General features: G+C 40.0%; 1 protein-coding gene across 1 annotated transcript in view; it reads left to right on the top strand.

Annotated features, from left to right (window-relative positions):
- Window positions 1-19,276, top strand: part of nfat5a (nuclear factor of activated T cells 5a) — a 27,101-nt gene continuing 7,825 nt past the window's right edge. The window contains exons 1-10 of the mRNA XM_061035082.1: window positions 1-663; window positions 12,324-12,452; window positions 16,181-16,811; window positions 16,938-17,121; window positions 17,625-17,815; window positions 17,917-18,089; window positions 18,271-18,405; window positions 18,532-18,584; window positions 18,686-18,836; window positions 19,063-19,241. Of these exons, the coding sequence (XP_060891065.1) occupies window positions 591-663; window positions 12,324-12,452; window positions 16,181-16,811; window positions 16,938-17,121; window positions 17,625-17,815; window positions 17,917-18,089; window positions 18,271-18,405; window positions 18,532-18,584; window positions 18,686-18,836; window positions 19,063-19,241 (1,899 nt within the window). The 5' untranslated portion in view covers window positions 1-590. The remainder of the gene's footprint in view (window positions 664-12,323; window positions 12,453-16,180; window positions 16,812-16,937; window positions 17,122-17,624; window positions 17,816-17,916; window positions 18,090-18,270; window positions 18,406-18,531; window positions 18,585-18,685; window positions 18,837-19,062; window positions 19,242-19,276) is intronic.

The raw sequence follows: 19,276 nt of genomic DNA on the forward strand, positions 1-19,276 counted from the left end.
CATAAACATAATAGATCAATGGAAAAACAGACAGTACATAATGATTAGTTAATTAACAAACTATACATTTTGAAAGAAATGTGCTGGAGGAGCCAAACAAACCCAGAGGGGCTTATAATTTACATATATTGGCTTCATTTTTACATAAATAAGACAATAAATGCACAATTGTATCAAATATTTTTGATATTTCAGCTTGTAAATGGGAAAAGAAATAAGACTTTCTCCAATAGCCACCAGACTGTCTGTGTCTCCTCTCCACTGTATTTCACCCTGGCCAACGCGCATGCCCCGGGGCAGCAAAAGGGGGAGGGGCTAAGAGGTGGGCCGACCAACAGTAGGCAAGTGTGTGTTTGTGTGCTCGTCTCAACGTAGCACGAAAAGTGTCTCCTCTCAGCAAAGACCACACACTGACGTGAGATGTGCTGGTTAACGGTTTTTTTAATGGTCTAGAAAGTTCTGTTTTTGTTTCGTTTTTTTATATTCTCTGTATATTAAAAACATTCCGCTTTATTATTTATTGAGCTGCCCGTTTTTCGTTTCTTGTAAAAAAGAGTGTCCGCTTCCCCTCCCCTCGATGAAGCGCTGCGATGCCCTCTGATTTTGTATCCCTCCTTAGCTCGGATCTCGACCTCAATTCCCCCAAATCTCTATACTCCAAAGGTAAGATTTTACTCAATAAGGGGATGCTATGACGACACGAGTGCGTTTCGCCCTGCGTGTGTGAGTGTCTTAGCCGGTAGCTTTACGTTAAGCTGCGAGCTACCAGTAGTTAGCTTCTTTTCTGCTGTTAGCTAGCCTGGTTAGCTCAGTTAGTTAGCTACATTTGGCTTGTACCTGGTTGGTTAGCTGGCCGTGACACATGCGTGTTAAGACCTGGATACGCTTCAATCATCGCTTCTAATCATGACAACGATTAAAGAGGTTATGTCTGTGTTATTGAATATGAAATTAATACATGTAGTTATGGTCAGCATTATGTTTTGGGTTTTATTTACCAGCTTGTCATAGCTCTCCAGCTTCCACATTGTTCAGAGGTTTAGTCCACCTAAGTCTTTTATCCTGTGTGTGTGTGTGTGTGTGTGTGCATTCCTGTGCTGAATATGAAACATGCAGTAGGCCTAACATGTGTGTTATGTTTCTTATCCATTGTTTTTTGCTGTGTGTGTGTGTGTGTGTGTGTGTGTGTGTGTGTGTGTGTGGTGACCGTTACTATGATGTTGTTTTCGTTTTAGGAGTTGAACCTCCTCACACACACTCATGTTTCAAAGCACTTTATTGCTTGCACTACACATTTCAGGGTATGGAGTTACCCCCCCGTCGTGAAAAGGGGTCACTGGGACTCGGGTTAGGGCTACTGGTTCCAAAATATTTCCCATCAGCAATACAGTTTGGACATGTGTCAGCTAACAGTCATGTTATTATTAGGAGGGCGTTTCTTCTTCTTCTAGGAACTACAACACTGTTGTGGTTGTCAGCGAGTGCATTGTTACAGGCTTTCAACAGGAATTTGTCTGTAGGTTAGTTCCATACTCGTTTTTTTTTTAACTTGAATTGAATGGGAAATTGCTACAATTCTACAATTCACTGAGCAGACGCTTTTATCCAAAGCGACGTACATCAGAGAGTAAGAACAACACAAGCAAGGATCTAGAAAAAAGGGAACAATGTCAGTAAGAGCAAACGATCAGCTTTGAGTCTGATTGGACACACAGGTGCTGACAGGAAGTGACCAGAGGCAAAGCACAACACTGAGGGCAGTTCTTGAGAGCTCTAATCAGTATAGAAACCATCTTATAAGTCGTCGTTATCAAACAAAAACCATCGTCATTACCATCATCATCATCAATAATATGGAGACCATCATCATTAAGTTAGTAGGTATTCATGAAAGAGCTGGGTCTTTAGCTTTTTCTTAAAGGTGCAGAGGGACTCTGCAGATCACATGGAGTTTGGAAGTTCATTCCACCACCGGGTGGCGACAGAGGAGAAGAGTCTAGTCAGAGACTTAGGACCCTGTTGTGAAGGTTGGATCAGACGCCTTTCATTGGCTGAGCGTAGTGGGGGGGGGAGGGAGTGTAGACCTGGATGAGTTAAAGTAAGGAGGAGACGTTTTTGTCGCTGCTTTTCAACACTAGCAGTTAACATCCTATAGCTTATTCATGAGTGAGTCTTGTCTGTTGATGTACTGCTTTTATTATGGTAGCCTAAAACACATAGGTACACGCAACTTGATAGCATACTGATTCTTTTGTTATTTAACTCCATGGTAGTTGTAGTTGACATTAAGTCTATAGTGGCTAACAAAAAGTCTTTTATGCTTAATACAATTATAGCCTGTCTATCTGCTGGTGCCACATCGCCCCGGCTGCTATGTTTAGGGTGCTAATAAACGAGCAGAAAGCATTGCTCTGTGACCCTGAAATGCTGAGGCGAGCCTGCCATATGGCCACACGGTCACACTGTATCACATGATGACAGTTTATTTATATCCTAAGTCAGCCAAGTGTGTGCTCATGTTGGGGGTCAAGGTAGTAAACATGCTCATCAAAGATCTAGTTTGGAGACGTACAGTTTCTCATACTGTAAGCCGGGTGAATGGTTCAGCAGGTCAAGTTGCATTTTCCCTGCTGGAATACATTGCACTATGTAGGTGGGTCATGGTTTCCTGTCTTAAACTGAGAAACAATACAAACTTCAATGACCAACATAAAATATGTTCTGCCTGTTCATTTAGCCTATCCATGTAGCCCATTTAGCTTTTTGTCTTTTTGTCTCAGGACATCTTGATTGACATAAATTTAGGGAGACCTATATTTCAATGTAAATCACAACGTAGCTCTGAATACAAATATAGATTGAAATCCCAAGAAAAAATACAAACAGGCAAAATCAGTGAAAAAATGTATGACTGTGTGTCTGCGGACATCATGATTTTAAATTTACGTTTATGGGTTGAGCTGCATGTCTGAACCCAAAAAAGCCCAAATTTTCACTCAGATTTTGTGTGGAGTCAGAGCTGATGTGAGAACGCAGCGCAACGGATATAATCAGGAGAGCAACTGGGAGGGAAGGGGGTGGTGATGTTTATTTGCTGTAATTGGTGCACGACCATAGATTATATGCACACTGTCTGTTACGATCTCCATGCACATAATTAAATGGCTGCATTCCATTTTCTGTTGGTCAGTATGTTCTTCTCTGTTGGGTTTTGTGATTCTATTGGGGGGGGGGGCGCGATAGCATAATAGTTGTGCGCCCAATGTTCAGAGGCTACAGTCGTCATCGCAGTGGCTTTGGGTTCAAATCTGACCTCGGCCCCTTCTGTCCCACCAGGATAGTCTCCCACTATGAGGTGCATGTGTGAACAACCAGATCAGGAGGATTTCAGGAGCAGTCCTCCAGAAATATTTTGTCTTTGCATGATGATGTTCTCTTGCTCCCCTTTTCAAAAGGAAGGATGGAACATTTTAGAAGACGAGTAGGTTCCGCTAGTGGAGGAAACTTGAGCTGTGGTGTGTGGTTTTTAGTAAATGGTGTCAGACTTACCACAATTCAGCACCGTTGGTTTTGGACTTGTAGCAGAAATCTAAAGCCCTAGTATTTCCTGGGGTCCTCTGGTCATCTGTAATAAATGTGGAGGATGTCTGTCTTTTTAATACCCTGTGAATTGACCATGTCTGTAATTTGTCAAAATAAAAATTCCAGGGCAATTAACCCTACCATATTTTAGCACACACACAGAGGTCCTCTGATAAAAGTAATACCCTCTGAAATGGAATCTCAGTAATTTGGGGTGGTATTTTAAAAATTAATAAATCCTGAATACTCTTGCTAAGTATCACCAATTTATTAGAAAAAATCACACAACGTTTCAGTACTCCTGATTTCTTTAAAGAAGGTTTCCACTGCTTTTTCTGCCCATTTTTCTGCTCGAGAATAATGGTGAATAACTGTTTTAACTCAGGTTTTGACAGCATTTTAGTTGCAAATTCAGCTGGCTCATCTTGCTCCACGGTATGCTGGTTTGTTTGGTTGTTTGTAGAAGTGCAAGTGGACGTCTTCTTCTACTAATAATTGTACGCTGTGAAGTGTGATGCTGCCCCCAGAGACAAGGTGGTTATCCTGCAGTGCCTCAATCAGAAATTTCAGTAAATACGAATAAATTACAGGCTTTGCTTATTCTGTGGAAATGTGCCACGCTAAAAACTGAATTTGGAGGGAAATTCCTATATTTTGAGAGATCCCTTGGTGATTCATTTTGGTGTGTATGCATCAGTTGGGCTCTGTTTAATGTCATTCAGATGAGACATATGAGAAGTAACGTCCTTTCTGAAAAGAATCCTTTTAAAAAGACATTAGTGAGCTGCTTCAGTGCTTAATGTCCGTCACAAAGATTGTGTTTTAATACAGTAAGATACGTGTGTGTTACTGTATCGTTAGGGATTTAAACTCAATCTACATGCTAGAAACTGGGTTATTTTTTTCCACAAGTTTGAGCTACTGATCTGGTTTATTAATGGTTGATCTACATGCAGCCTCAAGGAGAATTAAATAGAATGTCAGTCTATTTTTTGCCAGACACATTTCAGTTTCAAGGTAAACATAGATGCTGTAAAAAGGGCCCAAAAATGGCCTTCTTTGTGGTTACACTGCAATAAGCAGCACCTTTGTCTGTAACCTGGCTCCTGCATACCGGTATGTGTTCCAAGTGAATCATTAAAGCAGCCATTATTGGGCACTGAGATACATTCTTGGTTTGCAATTTTTTTTCATTTGCAACAAAAACATCAGCCTCATGAATTGTCTATTCATCTTTCATCTTGCCAGCTTAGTCCAAAAGCCAGCTGCAGAGAATAAAAAAATGGAGTGGTTGCCTTGCCATTTGGCAAATCTGTAAGGCATGTGTAATATGAGCAGTGCATATCTATGAGATGAGGTAATTGAATTGTTCTAAGTGTAGGTTAAAACCAGTCCAGCCCCCCTGACTGGCTGGTGTGTTGCAGCCTACTTTTACTGGCATACTGGCTTGTAGAGTTGTGCACAAACACTTGTACACACATCTGACAAAAACCAGGTCTGTTTACCAAATATAACTCGTGTCAAGTATTCATCTGAGTACGGTGAATCAACTCGTCTCTATCCTGAGACGAGACAGCCCTTTTCAATGTCCTAGTGAAGAGTCTGTTTCTGAAGCATTCCTCTGTTAGTCACTGGGCTTAAGAGGTTTTCCTGCTTCAAAGACAGGCCATTTCTTTATTAAACACAAGATGTCTCATTCCATTGTGTGCTGTTAATTAAGAGGAGAAGAGAACAGGTACTTTGATAAATGTTTGCATATTGAAAACTGATTTACCTTATTTGATGGTAAAAATCAATCATGTACCAAAACTTGGCTGGCTAAAAGTTTTACAGAGTTTAGTTTAATTTTTTATTTTATCATTGTGTCATACATACATCCATATGGCCAGCCCGCTTAGGCTTACATGACACCATCAATTAAAAACGTTTCCGGATCAGAGTGCACTAGGTAAACTATATTCATTCTCAAGAAACAAAAAGAGAAAACAAGAAGTCAAACTAATCAAACAGAATATCCTGTCTTCTTTTCCAAGCTTTTGAAACAAAATGATCAAGTTTAAACACATCAAACTTAAACAGCCATTCCAGTTTCTGCACATCTGTCCGCCCCAATATTTCAGATTTTACTTCATGAAACAATAATTCTCTTAAATCATCAGATTTTGTACAATGCAAAAGAAAATGGGACTCCGTTTCATATTAAAATCAGTTTAATGTTCTTATTGTCAGAGAAGTATGTTGTAAAAAGTATTAAAAAAATAAATTCCAGTATCCCCACAGCCACACCACAGCGTACACACCGTTTTGCATACTGTTCATTCCCTGGCGAGTCCTGCACATTAGTCAATTCAAAATACAATGAAATCCAGACTGTACATTTATTTACATAACCAAATAAGAGCGTGACTGATCAACAATGAATTGTACCCATTTTGTGCTTATTGATTACCAGCTGTATTTGTTTTATGTAATTAAAGTACAATTCTTTTTTCTCTTTTTTTTAAATCCAATGCAGTCCCTATGAAATAGAACTGATCCAGTAAAACCTTCTCTAGGCTTTGAAGAATTTACCGTATTATAATCACTATTTCCATATGAGTTTTTCTTCTGGATTTCATATTAAAATGTGTTGTATGTGAGTTATACCCTACAGCCTATTTTAGAGCAGGGAGGATGTGTTGAAGTTAGTGGGAAAATGGATCACAGTTTGTGATCATTTCCGATCACACCCCACGGTTTAACTGAACACATGCGATCCGCTGTAAAAAATAAAAATAGGAAGTAAATTCAGTCTTTAAAATGTATTTCTTCCCGTGAGTTCCACACAGAGACGTGTTAAAGTGTTGGTATGTCAGTGTGTATGGTGACACTGTTTGTAACTCTGCTTCGACTCTCTGTTTCATCTCCCTGCGTCTGAATTTATCATGCAGGTTTCAGCTGGTGGCTGCGTACAACATCAATCAGAAAGTTAATGTCAGTAACATAACAGCCTGCTGTATAGTCTGTAGCTGTAAACTCAGCCAATCAATCTGTCTTACATGGCGTGTGTTCGGTCCAAAAACTGAAAATATAGTCCCTTAATGTACACATATGCACTAAATTAAGGGTGTGTGTATGTTACATGTTTAACACTGTCAAAGCTAAATTAGAAAAGAATGTCTTTCTTTAGATAACAGCTAACTTGTTGATGTTTCTGTTAGAGGTAACTAATATTGTTATGGCGTTAATGCAGCTTCTTATATTACAGTATGATGTACTGAGATTTTTAAAAGCACTTTCTACATATCTTATCTAACTGCTTGAATTATACTTGTAGTAGAATCGAACAATGTCTTAAGCCTAAAGAAAAGTGAGGATGTGAAACATTAAGATTCATGGAGATGCATTTTCATTAGTTGTGCTGCTGTTAAGACATAAAGTTTGAGTCATGGCTAGCTGAGGAGTAGACTCTTTTTTTCTGCTGATCCCAAAGAAAAAGATCTGATGATCAAATGTGACCAAAATAAACCTGATCCAATCCAAGCCATGAGGTTTGTGATCTGTTGCACCACTAGTTTAAGTTAAAACTACTGGTGACAGTATGTTGGGAAAATTACAAGAAAATGGAAAACAAAATCTTCATAGTGAGTTTCAGTTTTTGTCATCAGTGACCTATAGAAACTCTAGGAGAGTGATGGACTTGTGCTCCTTTTGGTCCCGGCACAATGACATAAGTTCAAATGCATCGTTTACTCATCTGATTCAGTCAGTGCATTATCATCCTGCCTGGCTTTGTGACCCGACTCCAACTGTGTACCGGGAGACGCCCAGCTTATTAAGATGTTTTACTCTTAATTATTTGGCTGGAATATGTATGTCCCAAGCCCCAATGGCAAGGACCTTTTGTTGTTATATGACTGCTCTTCGTTGCCAACAAATGAGCTCCAGTCAGGTGGAACACACACACGGTGCATCATACACACATCTCCTGTGAAAGGAGCAGTCAAGGCTGATGTCATGTCGGGTTTGCAGTACAGTCATGATGCACAAAGGCTCTTTTACATCATGAACAAAGCACAACAGACACAGATAGATGCTTATATTGAGTATCATGCACACTCTTCTGTTTGTTTCTCACATTTAAGTTTATTATCAGGTTTTCTCCAGTACACTTTATAGAAACCTTCTGTTTGGCTACTTCAGGGGTCTTCAAAACTTATTGTTGACATTCTGTTCACAACAACTCTAATGCCATGCAGTTATTTTCTCTAAATACTTTATTTTGTCAATCAATATTGTTAGTGCAAAAATACATTTCCGGTTGTTTCAAGTTATCTTAAAACCCTTTGTTTTCTTTTGTTAACCCTCACACCCATACTAAAAAAGGAATTAAGGAAGAAGACATAAATAAACTAGATTGTAAGTACCCACATAAGTACCAACAATAGTACTTTTATTCATACATATTCATGTGTATATATGTATCTATACATTCATATACCATTTAAAATAAAAGAAAGAATACAAATACTACAGACAACTACAAGGCAAAAGTTTAGGCTTTGAAATTTAATTTGTTGAGGTAGGCCTTGTTTGATAATCCCTATTTACAGTTTTGCAATAATCCTTAAAAAAATATCTTCACCAAACATGGTTCATTTAATATTTATTTTCATATTTACGTAATATAAAGTTTGTCATCATCCTGTTCTTGATTTAAAAGAAGCTTTACTCGTCTTCTTTCAAACTTTTCATTCTTATTCATATGTATGTCACTTTTTCCACACTATAAATGCCCTCCTCTGTCTCTAACCACGTGTTTACCATGGGAGGGAGGTTCCTTTTTAAAAAAAAAATATTTAAAACATCAGACCAATAGGTTTGTATGTTTTTGCATAAGGAAAATCATTTTTTTATCCACTTTATTTTCCCCACACGTTCTCTCCAGCAAGTTTTACTCATTTGTGTATACTTGGACACAATGGATGGTGTTCTAAGATACCAAACATTCATCTTTCATTTGTATTTCTGTCAATAGGGTGATCTGATGATGCAAAAATGTCTTTGAAGCTCTGATTTAACTTTTCAGGTATAAATCTGCCCCACTCCTTCCATTTCTCTTTATAAGAGAAATATGTAACCCGGACACCTAGTGTCTAAAATGGGTACTGCAGTCCAAATGTAAAACATTGGAGAAAGCTGTCTCCTCCCCTATAGATGTGCACACAGGTTGCTATATCGCGGACACTGAACCTTTTTGCATTCTAACCTCCCTTCTCAAAAGCATCTCCAATATTTATCAGAGATTTACAGCAGTTCTGGTCGTGAAGCCTTTTAGAAAATTGCCAAGGTTATGTTGAGTAATACTATATCTGACCAGTTTGTTTGCCCACTTTCACCACTGCAACACCCTACCTCCATTTGCCTGGCAAACCGAGGAAGTGGGGCAATACGACGGTGTGTGGGTGTTTTAAAACCTCCTACTTTTCAGATCAAAACAAATACAGACCATTCCACAATGGAGTCGAAACTTAGAAGGAGGGCATGGCTGCTGCGTTGTTGACAGAGAAGCCAGCACTTTAACATAGCATGTTTCCTTAAATGTAAATATAGTAAGGTCATTTTATGATTTAATTTAGTAATATCTTACATATTGGACCTTTAATATAGATGAGATTAGATAGTACTTTATTGTCAGTCCGAAATTTGTCTTGCATCAGAGTGGCTCCATTTGCGGCACAGAAATTAAGACAAGAAACAAAGATACAAACATTTGACACAACACTCAAATACCAAGAGGCCCTAAACGTGCTTTGATCTGGGATTCAGTTCCGCAATTTTAGGATTGATTGGTGAACAAACGAGTGTTTCAGTCTAACCTTCTTAAAACGTGGGACCCTGTATCTCCAGTTTGATGGTAATAGTTCACTCTGTGTTCAGAGCATGGTCAGGGTCAGATATATTTAATATAACCTAAATCTTCAAAGTTTCTTACTGAAATTGTTGGTAGATTTTTCTGATTACATTTTTGGGATTATGACTTTGTTGTATCTGTATTATGTATCTCAGCAGAGGATGGAGATCTCACAGAGTTCTGATTTGAACTTAAATAGCTCCTGAAGTATCGACAGAAATAGTTGCTAGCAATACCATGTTTTTTTTTTTGCAATGTTTTCAAAGGAGTCAAGTCCTTACACATTCGGTACAATAATGTGAGTCCTTTACTATCCCATATCTTAAATACATTGTCAAAAGTGTTTGGAGTAAAATCTGGGTCTAGATATAGCCTATAGTATCTCCAATCCATCAGGATAGAAAAGTTATACAACCTGTAGCTCTGGTTAAGCAATGATGTGTCCCTAAGCTACAGTACTGTGTAGCTCTTTGTGTGAACTGTGGTGACTTTGGGTTGTTGACGTCACAAAACTGCGAGATCATATGTCCTGTCAGTTTCCCATTCTGCTGGTGCTAAGTCATAGCAGAGTGTCAGATGACAACTCCACTAGCTGGATGCACAGCTGAAATATCCAAGTCAGGGTGTTGATGAGTCCCTGTTTCTTAGCAACCAGACTACCTTATCAAGTGTTTATCTGCCATCAAAGGCAATTTAATCCTGTGAAGCTGCAGAGGTTGGTGATAGCTTCTAGGAATCATCGTGTCAACAGATATCAAAGAATGTCTTAATATACTAAACCCCTCAGAGTCTAATTTCATTTACCAAAAAGACACCCAGTGTTGTGTTAGTGTTGCCAACAGAATGTTTTTTATATGTGAAGGAAACATTAATCTTGACACACAGATTTGGTTTCAGCCTCACTCTGTGTTTGCTTGCTTTGATTTCCTCTAACCAACCTAAGTGAGATCCATTCACTGTTTTTGTTATAACCACCTTGATAACACTGAAGAAAAAGTGATAACAATATATATATATATATAAATATATATATATAAATGATTTACAATGTCTACAATTCTACAATTCACTTATCAGACGCTTTTATCCAAAGCGACGTACATCAGAGAGTAAGAACAACAGAAGCAAGGATCTAGAAAAAAGGGAACAATGTGAGTAAGAGCAAACGATCAGCTTTGAGTCTGATTGGACACACAGGTGCTGACAGGAAGTGACCAGAGGCAAAGCACAACATTGAGGGCAGTTCTTGAGAGCTCTAATCAGTATAGAAACCATCTTATAAGTCGTCGTTATCAAACAAAAACCATCGTCATTACCATCATCATCATCAATAATATGGAGACCATCATCATTAAGTTAGTAGGTATTCATGAAAGAGCTGGGTCTTTAGCTTTTTCTTAAAGGTGCAGAGGGACTCTGCAGATCACATGGAGTTTGGAAGTTCATTCCACCACCGGGGGGCGACAGAGGAGAAGAGTCTAGTCAGAGACTTAGGACCCTGTTGTGAAGGTTGGATCAGACGCCTTTCATTGGCAGAGCGTAGTGGGGGGGAGGGAGTGTAGACCTGGATGAGTTAAAGTAAGGAGGAGACGTTTTTGTCGCTGTTTTGTAAGCGAGCAATGTGTCTTGAATTTTTATTGGATAACGGGTGGGTGCTAAAATCGGTTTCAATATGGCACCGGTACTACCAAGTACATTTGAATTCTCCCTTCTCCAAGTTTCAGTTTGATTAATCAGTTATTTTCTTTAATTTACGTAGCTACTACAGCTGCATTGTACCTGGGACGACGGGAAACCCTTAGTCTCGAGCCCTGCACTAAGTCAACACCTTGTCCGTATTGGCAAAGTCACACTTTGGTTTCATTAAGTCAACCTAAAAAGCTGTCAAAAGGTTTGTTACCAGCAACCTTCATTAGCTATAGGATGAATGTTTGGAATGCCTTTCGGAGCTATAATTGTTAATAAAGTCATATTATTATGTAACACATATCACAGCAAGACATTCATATTCACTTTCAAATGCCAAACAGTGTTTCCCCTACCATTATATTGGGGGGGCCTTTAGACAGATGCTACATGCTCTGGATGCTGCGACAGAAAGATTCTCAGCCTGTTCTGTTCAGCAAGGTGTTTAATGTTGCTGCTCCAAGCAACCGAACATAAACCCAACGGGGCAGGCCTCGTCGCCCAGGTAACAAAGAAAACAGGTGCTTGTCAGATAATCATCACAGGGAAATGAATATTGGGAACAGGTTGCCTGGATGCTGCAGCTGAGAGTTTGATTGATAGTAAGAAAAACAAAAAAGATGATTAACAAGCTAAGACTGACCGACTGACATGTGATGTTCATTTTTCTAGTGTGCATTGTATGATGAAAAAGTCAACATTTGTCAATATGCTCCAAGATTGTATTTTAAAGTGAGTTTGGTCTCATTTATGCTGTCATTAGTGGATCACATCCTAAAGCAATCATCCCTTCTTTTCAGCTTTTGGTCAAGATATAATGCTTGTATGGTTTTGTAACCGGTCCTTTGTGTGACATAAGAATTTAAGGACATTATAATGTATGCTTGGTGTTGAAGTGGATTAACTAGTGAGAGACAAAAACATCTCGTAGTGACTTAGCCACAGCATATAATGTTCTGTCTTCGTTTAAAGAAACAGAGTGATTTTACCTTTAATGGCTTATCATTGTTTGGCTCCAGCTATGAATGTGCTTGTCTGAAGATTTCCACTTATGAGAGATGTGGAAAACCTTTTCTTTTCCATTCAATTCTGTTATGAACAATAATATGATGTATGTTTTTCAGAACCTAATTTAATTTCTCCTGCATGTCCTTTATGACAGAGTCGGTTTATGACCTCCTCCCTAAAGAACTCCAGCTCCAGCCGCCGTCCGCCCAGACTGACCCGCCCACCATGAGTCAGACGAGTGGGGGAGAGGCGGGACCTCCCCCCTCTGCAGCTTTGGCTTCAGGTGAGCTACCTGCTCAGTTTTATGAAAAACCATGATCTGGGATCAGTTTCTCCTTGCCAATTTATTCCCCAAGACAGTAGGGGGTGAAGAAAAGTGTATGAACTTGAATCAGTGTCTGGGGGCAACTTCACCCTTTCACTAGATACTGAGACAATTAAGGTTAGTGGATGATTGAGATTCAAATGACTGGTGTAGTATTTACCCTGAGTTCAGGTTTATTTGGGTTTCACCTGCTTCATAAGAATATGGTTGTACTATCTTGGGGTTGGGGGATTGAGAAGTTGTAGAGTTGAACTGTATTTCGACATATTTGTTGTTTTTGCAAATTCTTTTATTTTTCTTCTACATGAAGGAAATCCTCCAATTATTGAACATACATAGTGTCCTCTCTTCAGTGTGTCCTGTCTGGCAGCTTGTTTGACTAAGTCTGCGTTAGCTGACACTGTTAGCATCTTTTAGATGTTAATATGACATCTTCTCTTGTAATCCTAGCAGCAAATATGTAAAACACTGCTTGCTTAGACTCCAAATGTTTGTCTGATATCAACACAAACAGCAACTTCAGTAAGATCCTAGAGATCTTCACCTTACCCTTTAGAAAAAAAGACTGGACAGAAATGTTTATTAGATAGCTTCATTAGCATAACTTTAGAGTTAATATCCAGCTAATCCACAGCGTGCTAGTCAAAATGCAATGATATAATGTTTATGGCTTCGATGTTGTGAAGGTCATTCACAGTTTTCTGTTGCTGGAAAGCTGAATAGCAGCTCCAAGTAGAGTTTGCATTAACAGCATGCTAACATAGCTTGTTCCTTCTCATTTCTCTTGTTTTTTTTTCTGCAGCACTTTTCACTGTTATGCTTGTGCTTAACGCTTTATTTCACTTTGGCTTTTAAGGCAGTAAAGCATACACTTAGGTGGATCTGCTTTAGAATGTAACTAGTCATGCTGATCCAGATAATGTCCTTTTGGCTTAAGCAGTCATCTCAGTCATCCATTATGTTATGAAGATAGATTATGTTTCAGTGTCGGCATCTATTGTAGCACCTCGTTAAAGTTTGATTGTTAAAGCGACTTTCAAAGTGACTTTCATTTAGTGATGAACAAAAATAGTTCTGTTTCTCCTTACGATACTGCACTTCCTATAAGCACCTCCACCTTGTAGTTGTTAATATATTGATCTGGTTAGTGTGAACATTTGTTTTAAAGCAAGTCTAAGATAGATGCAACTTATTTTAGTATTTTATCTTGTTGTACTAACTAGAGCTTAGTCAAAAACCTAAATTCATTAAATTGCATAGAGCAACATCACTTTGTATTTCTTAAATAAAATAGAAATATTACGTCTCCGTCTAGAGTCAAATCAGGATCTGTCATGAATCCTGTCAAAACCCCTTTGGTTTTATAGGCTTTATATGTGATTTTTTTGATCCAGCAGATGTCGCCCTTGAGCTCCAGCATGAAACCAAAACAACTCGCGCTGCATTGTTGTGTTAGCATGCTAATGCTAGTGATCTTTATTATGCTCGTATCTTCACACTGCATGTAAATTTACCTGAAATGAGCGTGATCTAGAAACACAGTTAAGCAGTGAGTACAGTATGTTATTCTTCTTTTCTCTAGTCCCTCAATTAAACAACTTTTATACACGAGGGGAGGAGTCAGCCGGCCGTCCGGGCGATGTAAACAAAGTGAAGATAGGACTCTGAAAACTCTGAAAACATCACAGACAGTGGGACTCGGGTGTTACACCCATTGTAGACAGTCATGACTCACAGAGTTATTTTCAGAGGAGATACTTGATTTCTACATTGAAGTGTGAAACATCACATATAAAGCCTTTAAATAAAATAGAAATATTACGTCTCCGTCTAGAGAGAGAAGAGTCAAATCAGGATCTGTCATGAATCCTGTCAAAAACACTTTCGAATAGGCCATTCCCTTTAATCACTGAATGACCGACAACAGTTAATTGGGTTTTTTTTGCACATGATCTGGCCCTGTCTCTTTAACTCTCTATGGTTTGGGATTTTTATTTTTATCTTTTGCTTATCTGACCCAGTTTCAGCTACAACATAAATATTCTATTTAATGTACCACTGCATGCCAAACATAGGGTTCAAATGTAATCATAGGATCTTCAGGGCTGTGTGCCTTGTTGGGTATCTGGCTCAGATTTGATGAAAAATTACTTTACATTCGAAAGCTTGATCCAAAAGGCAACTGGACTAGGTTGAAGATCTTGAAGATGTTTCACCTCTCCTCCGAAAGGCTTCTTCAGTTCTGAACTAACTTGTGGACTCAAAGAAGCCTTTCGGAGGAGAGGTCTTCAAGATCCTCAACCAAGTCCAGTTGCCTCAACCTAGTCCAGATGGATCGAGCTTTGAGTTTCCCCTGACCTGGATGACCGAGAACCTACACAGACAATTTACTCTACAGGAATAAGCAGTCGCCTGCTGATGGTCATGTGGTTTTTTTAAGGCATTTCAAAGCATCAGTTTAATAATAATTCTAACAATTATACAGCTGTCTGCCATCGGATAGTCGAAAGGAGTTAACCAAGCTTTTGAGCTTTACAGCGGCATGATTAAACGACTACTTCTAATCTTTCAAAGCAGCTAACATTTTTTAGTAACTATGAAGGGTATCTCTCTTTGTGAAACAGTGAAGTTGCCCCTAACAAATGTTGAACTGTCAATATGATAAAGCAACAAAATAAAAAGACCATGGTCTGATCTTGGATCATGGTTCAGGGAAGCCCCACGTCAGTGTTAACTGAGAAGATTTCTAGTCTTGAGTTTCACCTGAGAGAGCAACGATACTGATGAACAGTCATGTTGGAGAGCACTTTTGTCAATATACATTTTAACTTTCCCCGGCTGACCCAGCTGGCCTTAAGCAGCGCCGATCAAAAAGCATGACTACTGTAATGTTCTTCAGATCATCATGAACCAATAACCCTACTTTAAAAAATGTCTATAAATGGTCAACAAAAGGTATCCCTTCCTTCAGTGTTTTTAATTCATCCAATTAACTGATTGACAGAAGTTGACTCTTGAATGATCAGCTCTCTTGTTGCTCATTGGCTGTCTCGTTTTTATTGCAGGAAGTTCCCTCTGAGGCAGGGAGTGTCTGCATATAAAATGGTCTGCAGTTCACTGCTCCATAGGTCAGAGGCTTGTTTATTCTGTCTCCATGGCTACGCTCAGTCCCAACCAAAATCTTCCAATTGGCATGCGCAAACTACTGTTTTTTACTACTGAATGCACATTGCACAAACTGTAATGTAACCCTGGCAAAATTTAATTTGGCGCCACAATTACCGGCTTGCAAATTTGGCTGTACAAGAAAAAGTTTGACCAGATTTTGTTCTGTTTCTTTCAGGCAATGTGTATGTTTCAATTTATAGCTTGCTTTTGTTTTTTGTAAACAAAGCATGCCAGTTTTGTCACATTGTTTTTAATTAAAGAAAAAAGGATCTGTAGGAATCAAAAACATTGTGGGACCTAAAGTACCCTTCTCAACTTTAACTTCAGTATATTTGATCAATGCTTGACAGCTCTCGCATGCACAGTGAGAGCAGATAACCCACAACAGACTGTTGAAATTAGAGTTGGGAAGAGGGGAAATCAATACAAATCATGCACAAATTCAGCTGCTTGAATGGGACTGCTAGCCTGCACTGTGCTGAACATCTGTGCTAACTTATCTGTACATGCCACCACAGATGCCACCTCATCCACCTCCAGCCCCTCGGCCTCCTCCTCCTCCCTGCCCATGGGAGTCCCATCCGCCGGCTCCTCTACCTCGTCCTCGGACCATCTCAAGGTCTCCCAGCATCTCAACTCCACCGGAGTGGACGGAGCTGGAGCTTCAGAGATGCAAGGTATGGAGGCTGCTGCGTCTGCCCCCAGCAGAGGCAACAGCGGAGCGAACACTGCAGCAGGAGACATAGGGTCAGGAGGAGTGTTATCAGGGCTGGGAGTCCAGCAGCCTCAAAACACACCATCAAAACGGAGGCCTGTGTTGAGCATATCCCCGCCGCCCGAGGACCTGTTTGACGACAGCCAGATGTCTTGCCAAGAGGAGCCTGCAGTATCCGCTCCGACAGGTCCAGACTCGGAGCAGAGCAGCAGCATATGGGCCGATGATTCCCTTTCAAACTTCAGCTTGATCAGTTCCATCTCCTACAATGACAACACAGAGGTGCCGCGCAAGTCTAGAAAGCGCACCCCCCGTCAGCGGCCCGGCCCTAAACCCGCTAATCCAGAGGACAGCATGGACGTGTTTGATGCTGACAGTGCCAAGGCCCCTCACTTTGTCCTGTCCCAGCTGGGCACAGACAAGGCAGGTTCAAGGTGAGGTAACCCTTATCTGATGCATGAGTCTGTCAGCAATTACACTCTATCTCCCTTTTATAGGAATGCAAGTTCTGTAAGTCACATTGGTGTCATCATCGTGTGCTTTTTTTTATTGCTCTTCAGCTCTCTTGAGTCGGGAACTGCCGTGAGGAGTGGATCACTGTCTACTCAGTTCCCCCAAAGAAGTGATGGGAAGGAGCTTAAGATCCTGGTGCAGCCGGAGACCCAGCACAGAGCACGCTATCTGACAGAGGGCAGCAGAGGATCTGTCAAAGATCGCACACAGCAGGGATTTCCCACTGTTAAGGTTTGACAAAGAACCCCGACTGCTTATTCTTAACAAAAGATAAATATAAAACAGCCATGTTGGAATTCACTGAAATGCCCCCGCCCCACCCCCAAAACAAAACAAGGGCATGACTGTGCAGCTGTGTCTATGGCAATATCCCCCCTGCTCGATATATTTGGGAAGTAAGAAAAGGAATAATGTATACATTTAGTTAGATAGTAATGCATTTAACCCTCCACGGTCAGCAAATTAAACAGTGGCAATTTTTGTTTTTGTATAACACACCAGATTAAGTAGAACTGAAATGCATTGGAGTTACTTATATGTTTATTTTTAATCATATTGTGTGTTGCACTCTTAGTTGCTTAACATAACTTTACAACATTTTTAGGTACGATAGCGTCACCCTGTGTTCATTTTGAATTTACACCATGTGTTCATTCTTTCACTTGTGTAGATTTTTATATTAATAGTGCAGAGCAAGTTGTTAACATAATTTCTATATATTTTTTTGTCCCTAGTTGGAGGGCGTTAGTGAACCAGTAGTGCTGCAAGTATTTGTTGCAAATGATGCCGGCAGAGTGAAGCCTCATGGTTTCTACCAGGCCTGCAGAGTGACAGGACGCAACACTACAGCCTGCAAGGAGGTGGACATAGAGGGCACGACCGTCATCGAGATCCCTCTGGAGCCCAGCACCGACATGACACTTGCGTGAGAACTTATTTCATCGTGTATTACTTAATTACTTGTGCAGTGCTGATATTTAAAAGTATTTTAGTATGCAATTTCAAAGCCTGTGTTGTTTTCTGCAGGGTGGACTGTGTAGGAATTTTGAAGCTGCGAAATGCAGATGTGGAGGCTCGTATTGGTGTGGCAGGATCCAAGAAGAAGAGCACACGTGCCAGGCTGGCCTTCAGGGTCTGCATACCCCAACCTGATGGATCAGCACTTACTCTGCAAGCCCTGTCATCACCCATCCTCTGCAGTGAGTAGTTGAAACAAAACACCTAAAAAAAACCTACTAACAGCCTGCATCAGGCTTCAGAAGGACGGGAAACGGTGTGTTTTCTGGTGATGACTGCTTGAACTCTCCATTGGAAGAAGTGCAAAAAAACTAGCCGAGATGTCATGAGTTTTGATCCTTTGACTCTTCTGTCATTCTTCAGCTCAGCCAGCAGGAGTACCAGAGATCCTGAAGAAGAGTCTTCACAGCTGCACAGTGAGAGGAGGAGAGGAAGTTTTCATTATCGGAAAGAACTTCCTCAAAGGAACCAAAGTTATATTTCAGGAGAACATTGCAGGTGGGATACCCAGATTGTCAAGAGTTGTCCTTAAGTTGTATCATAAAGTAGTTGTGGATGTAGGTTTCTGCATGTTAACCTCTGATGGATGCAAACATGTAAAAGTATTTGTTTGTCTATTTGTAGATGATAATTCCTGGCAAGCTGAGGCAAAGATTGACATGGACCTTTTCCATCAGGTAAATACAAATGAAAATGTGTTTCCCCCTTTGATAATAAAACTTCCTGCTGTATCAAACCAGCCTGCTGATCGTCCTTTTCACTACATGTGTTTTTCCAGAACCATTTGATAGTGACAGTCCCGCCGTTCCACAACCAGTCAATCAATTCTCCAATTTCTGTGGGAGTCTTTGTGATGACCAATGCTGGCAGATCACATGATGCCCAGCCCTTCACCTACACTCCAGACTCTGTTACAGCCACAAGCTCAGGTATGGCCAAGACAACCAACACTGATGTCTTTGATACACCAAATGCATTGAAATGAAATGATTCAGTATTGTTGAAATGTATAAAAGAATTCAAAACTTATCACAGAAAACTTTATTAATTATCAGTCAATAATCTGTAAACTTTAGGATGTAGACTTGGTTTTCTCACATACACATACTTATCTTGTTTCCTGTTTCCTTATCTTGTTTCCTGTCTTACCCTCAGCTGACAGCTCAAATGTCCGAGCAGTAAAATTAGAGGAACCCTCCCTGGTTCAGACGTGTGTGTTTGATGGCCAGATTAAATCTTCTGAGCAAGCTGACTGCTCTGGTCAGCCCTCCAAACGGCAGGAGGACACACCAATGGAAGTGTCCAGCAATCCACCACCAACAGAAGTCTTCAAGGTAATTTATTTATTTAAGCAGACATTTATTCTCCA

This window comes from Labrus mixtus, chromosome 4 (assembly GCF_963584025.1).
Source record: "Labrus mixtus chromosome 4, fLabMix1.1, whole genome shotgun sequence".
NCBI lineage: Eukaryota > Metazoa > Chordata > Actinopteri > Labriformes > Labridae > Labrus > Labrus mixtus.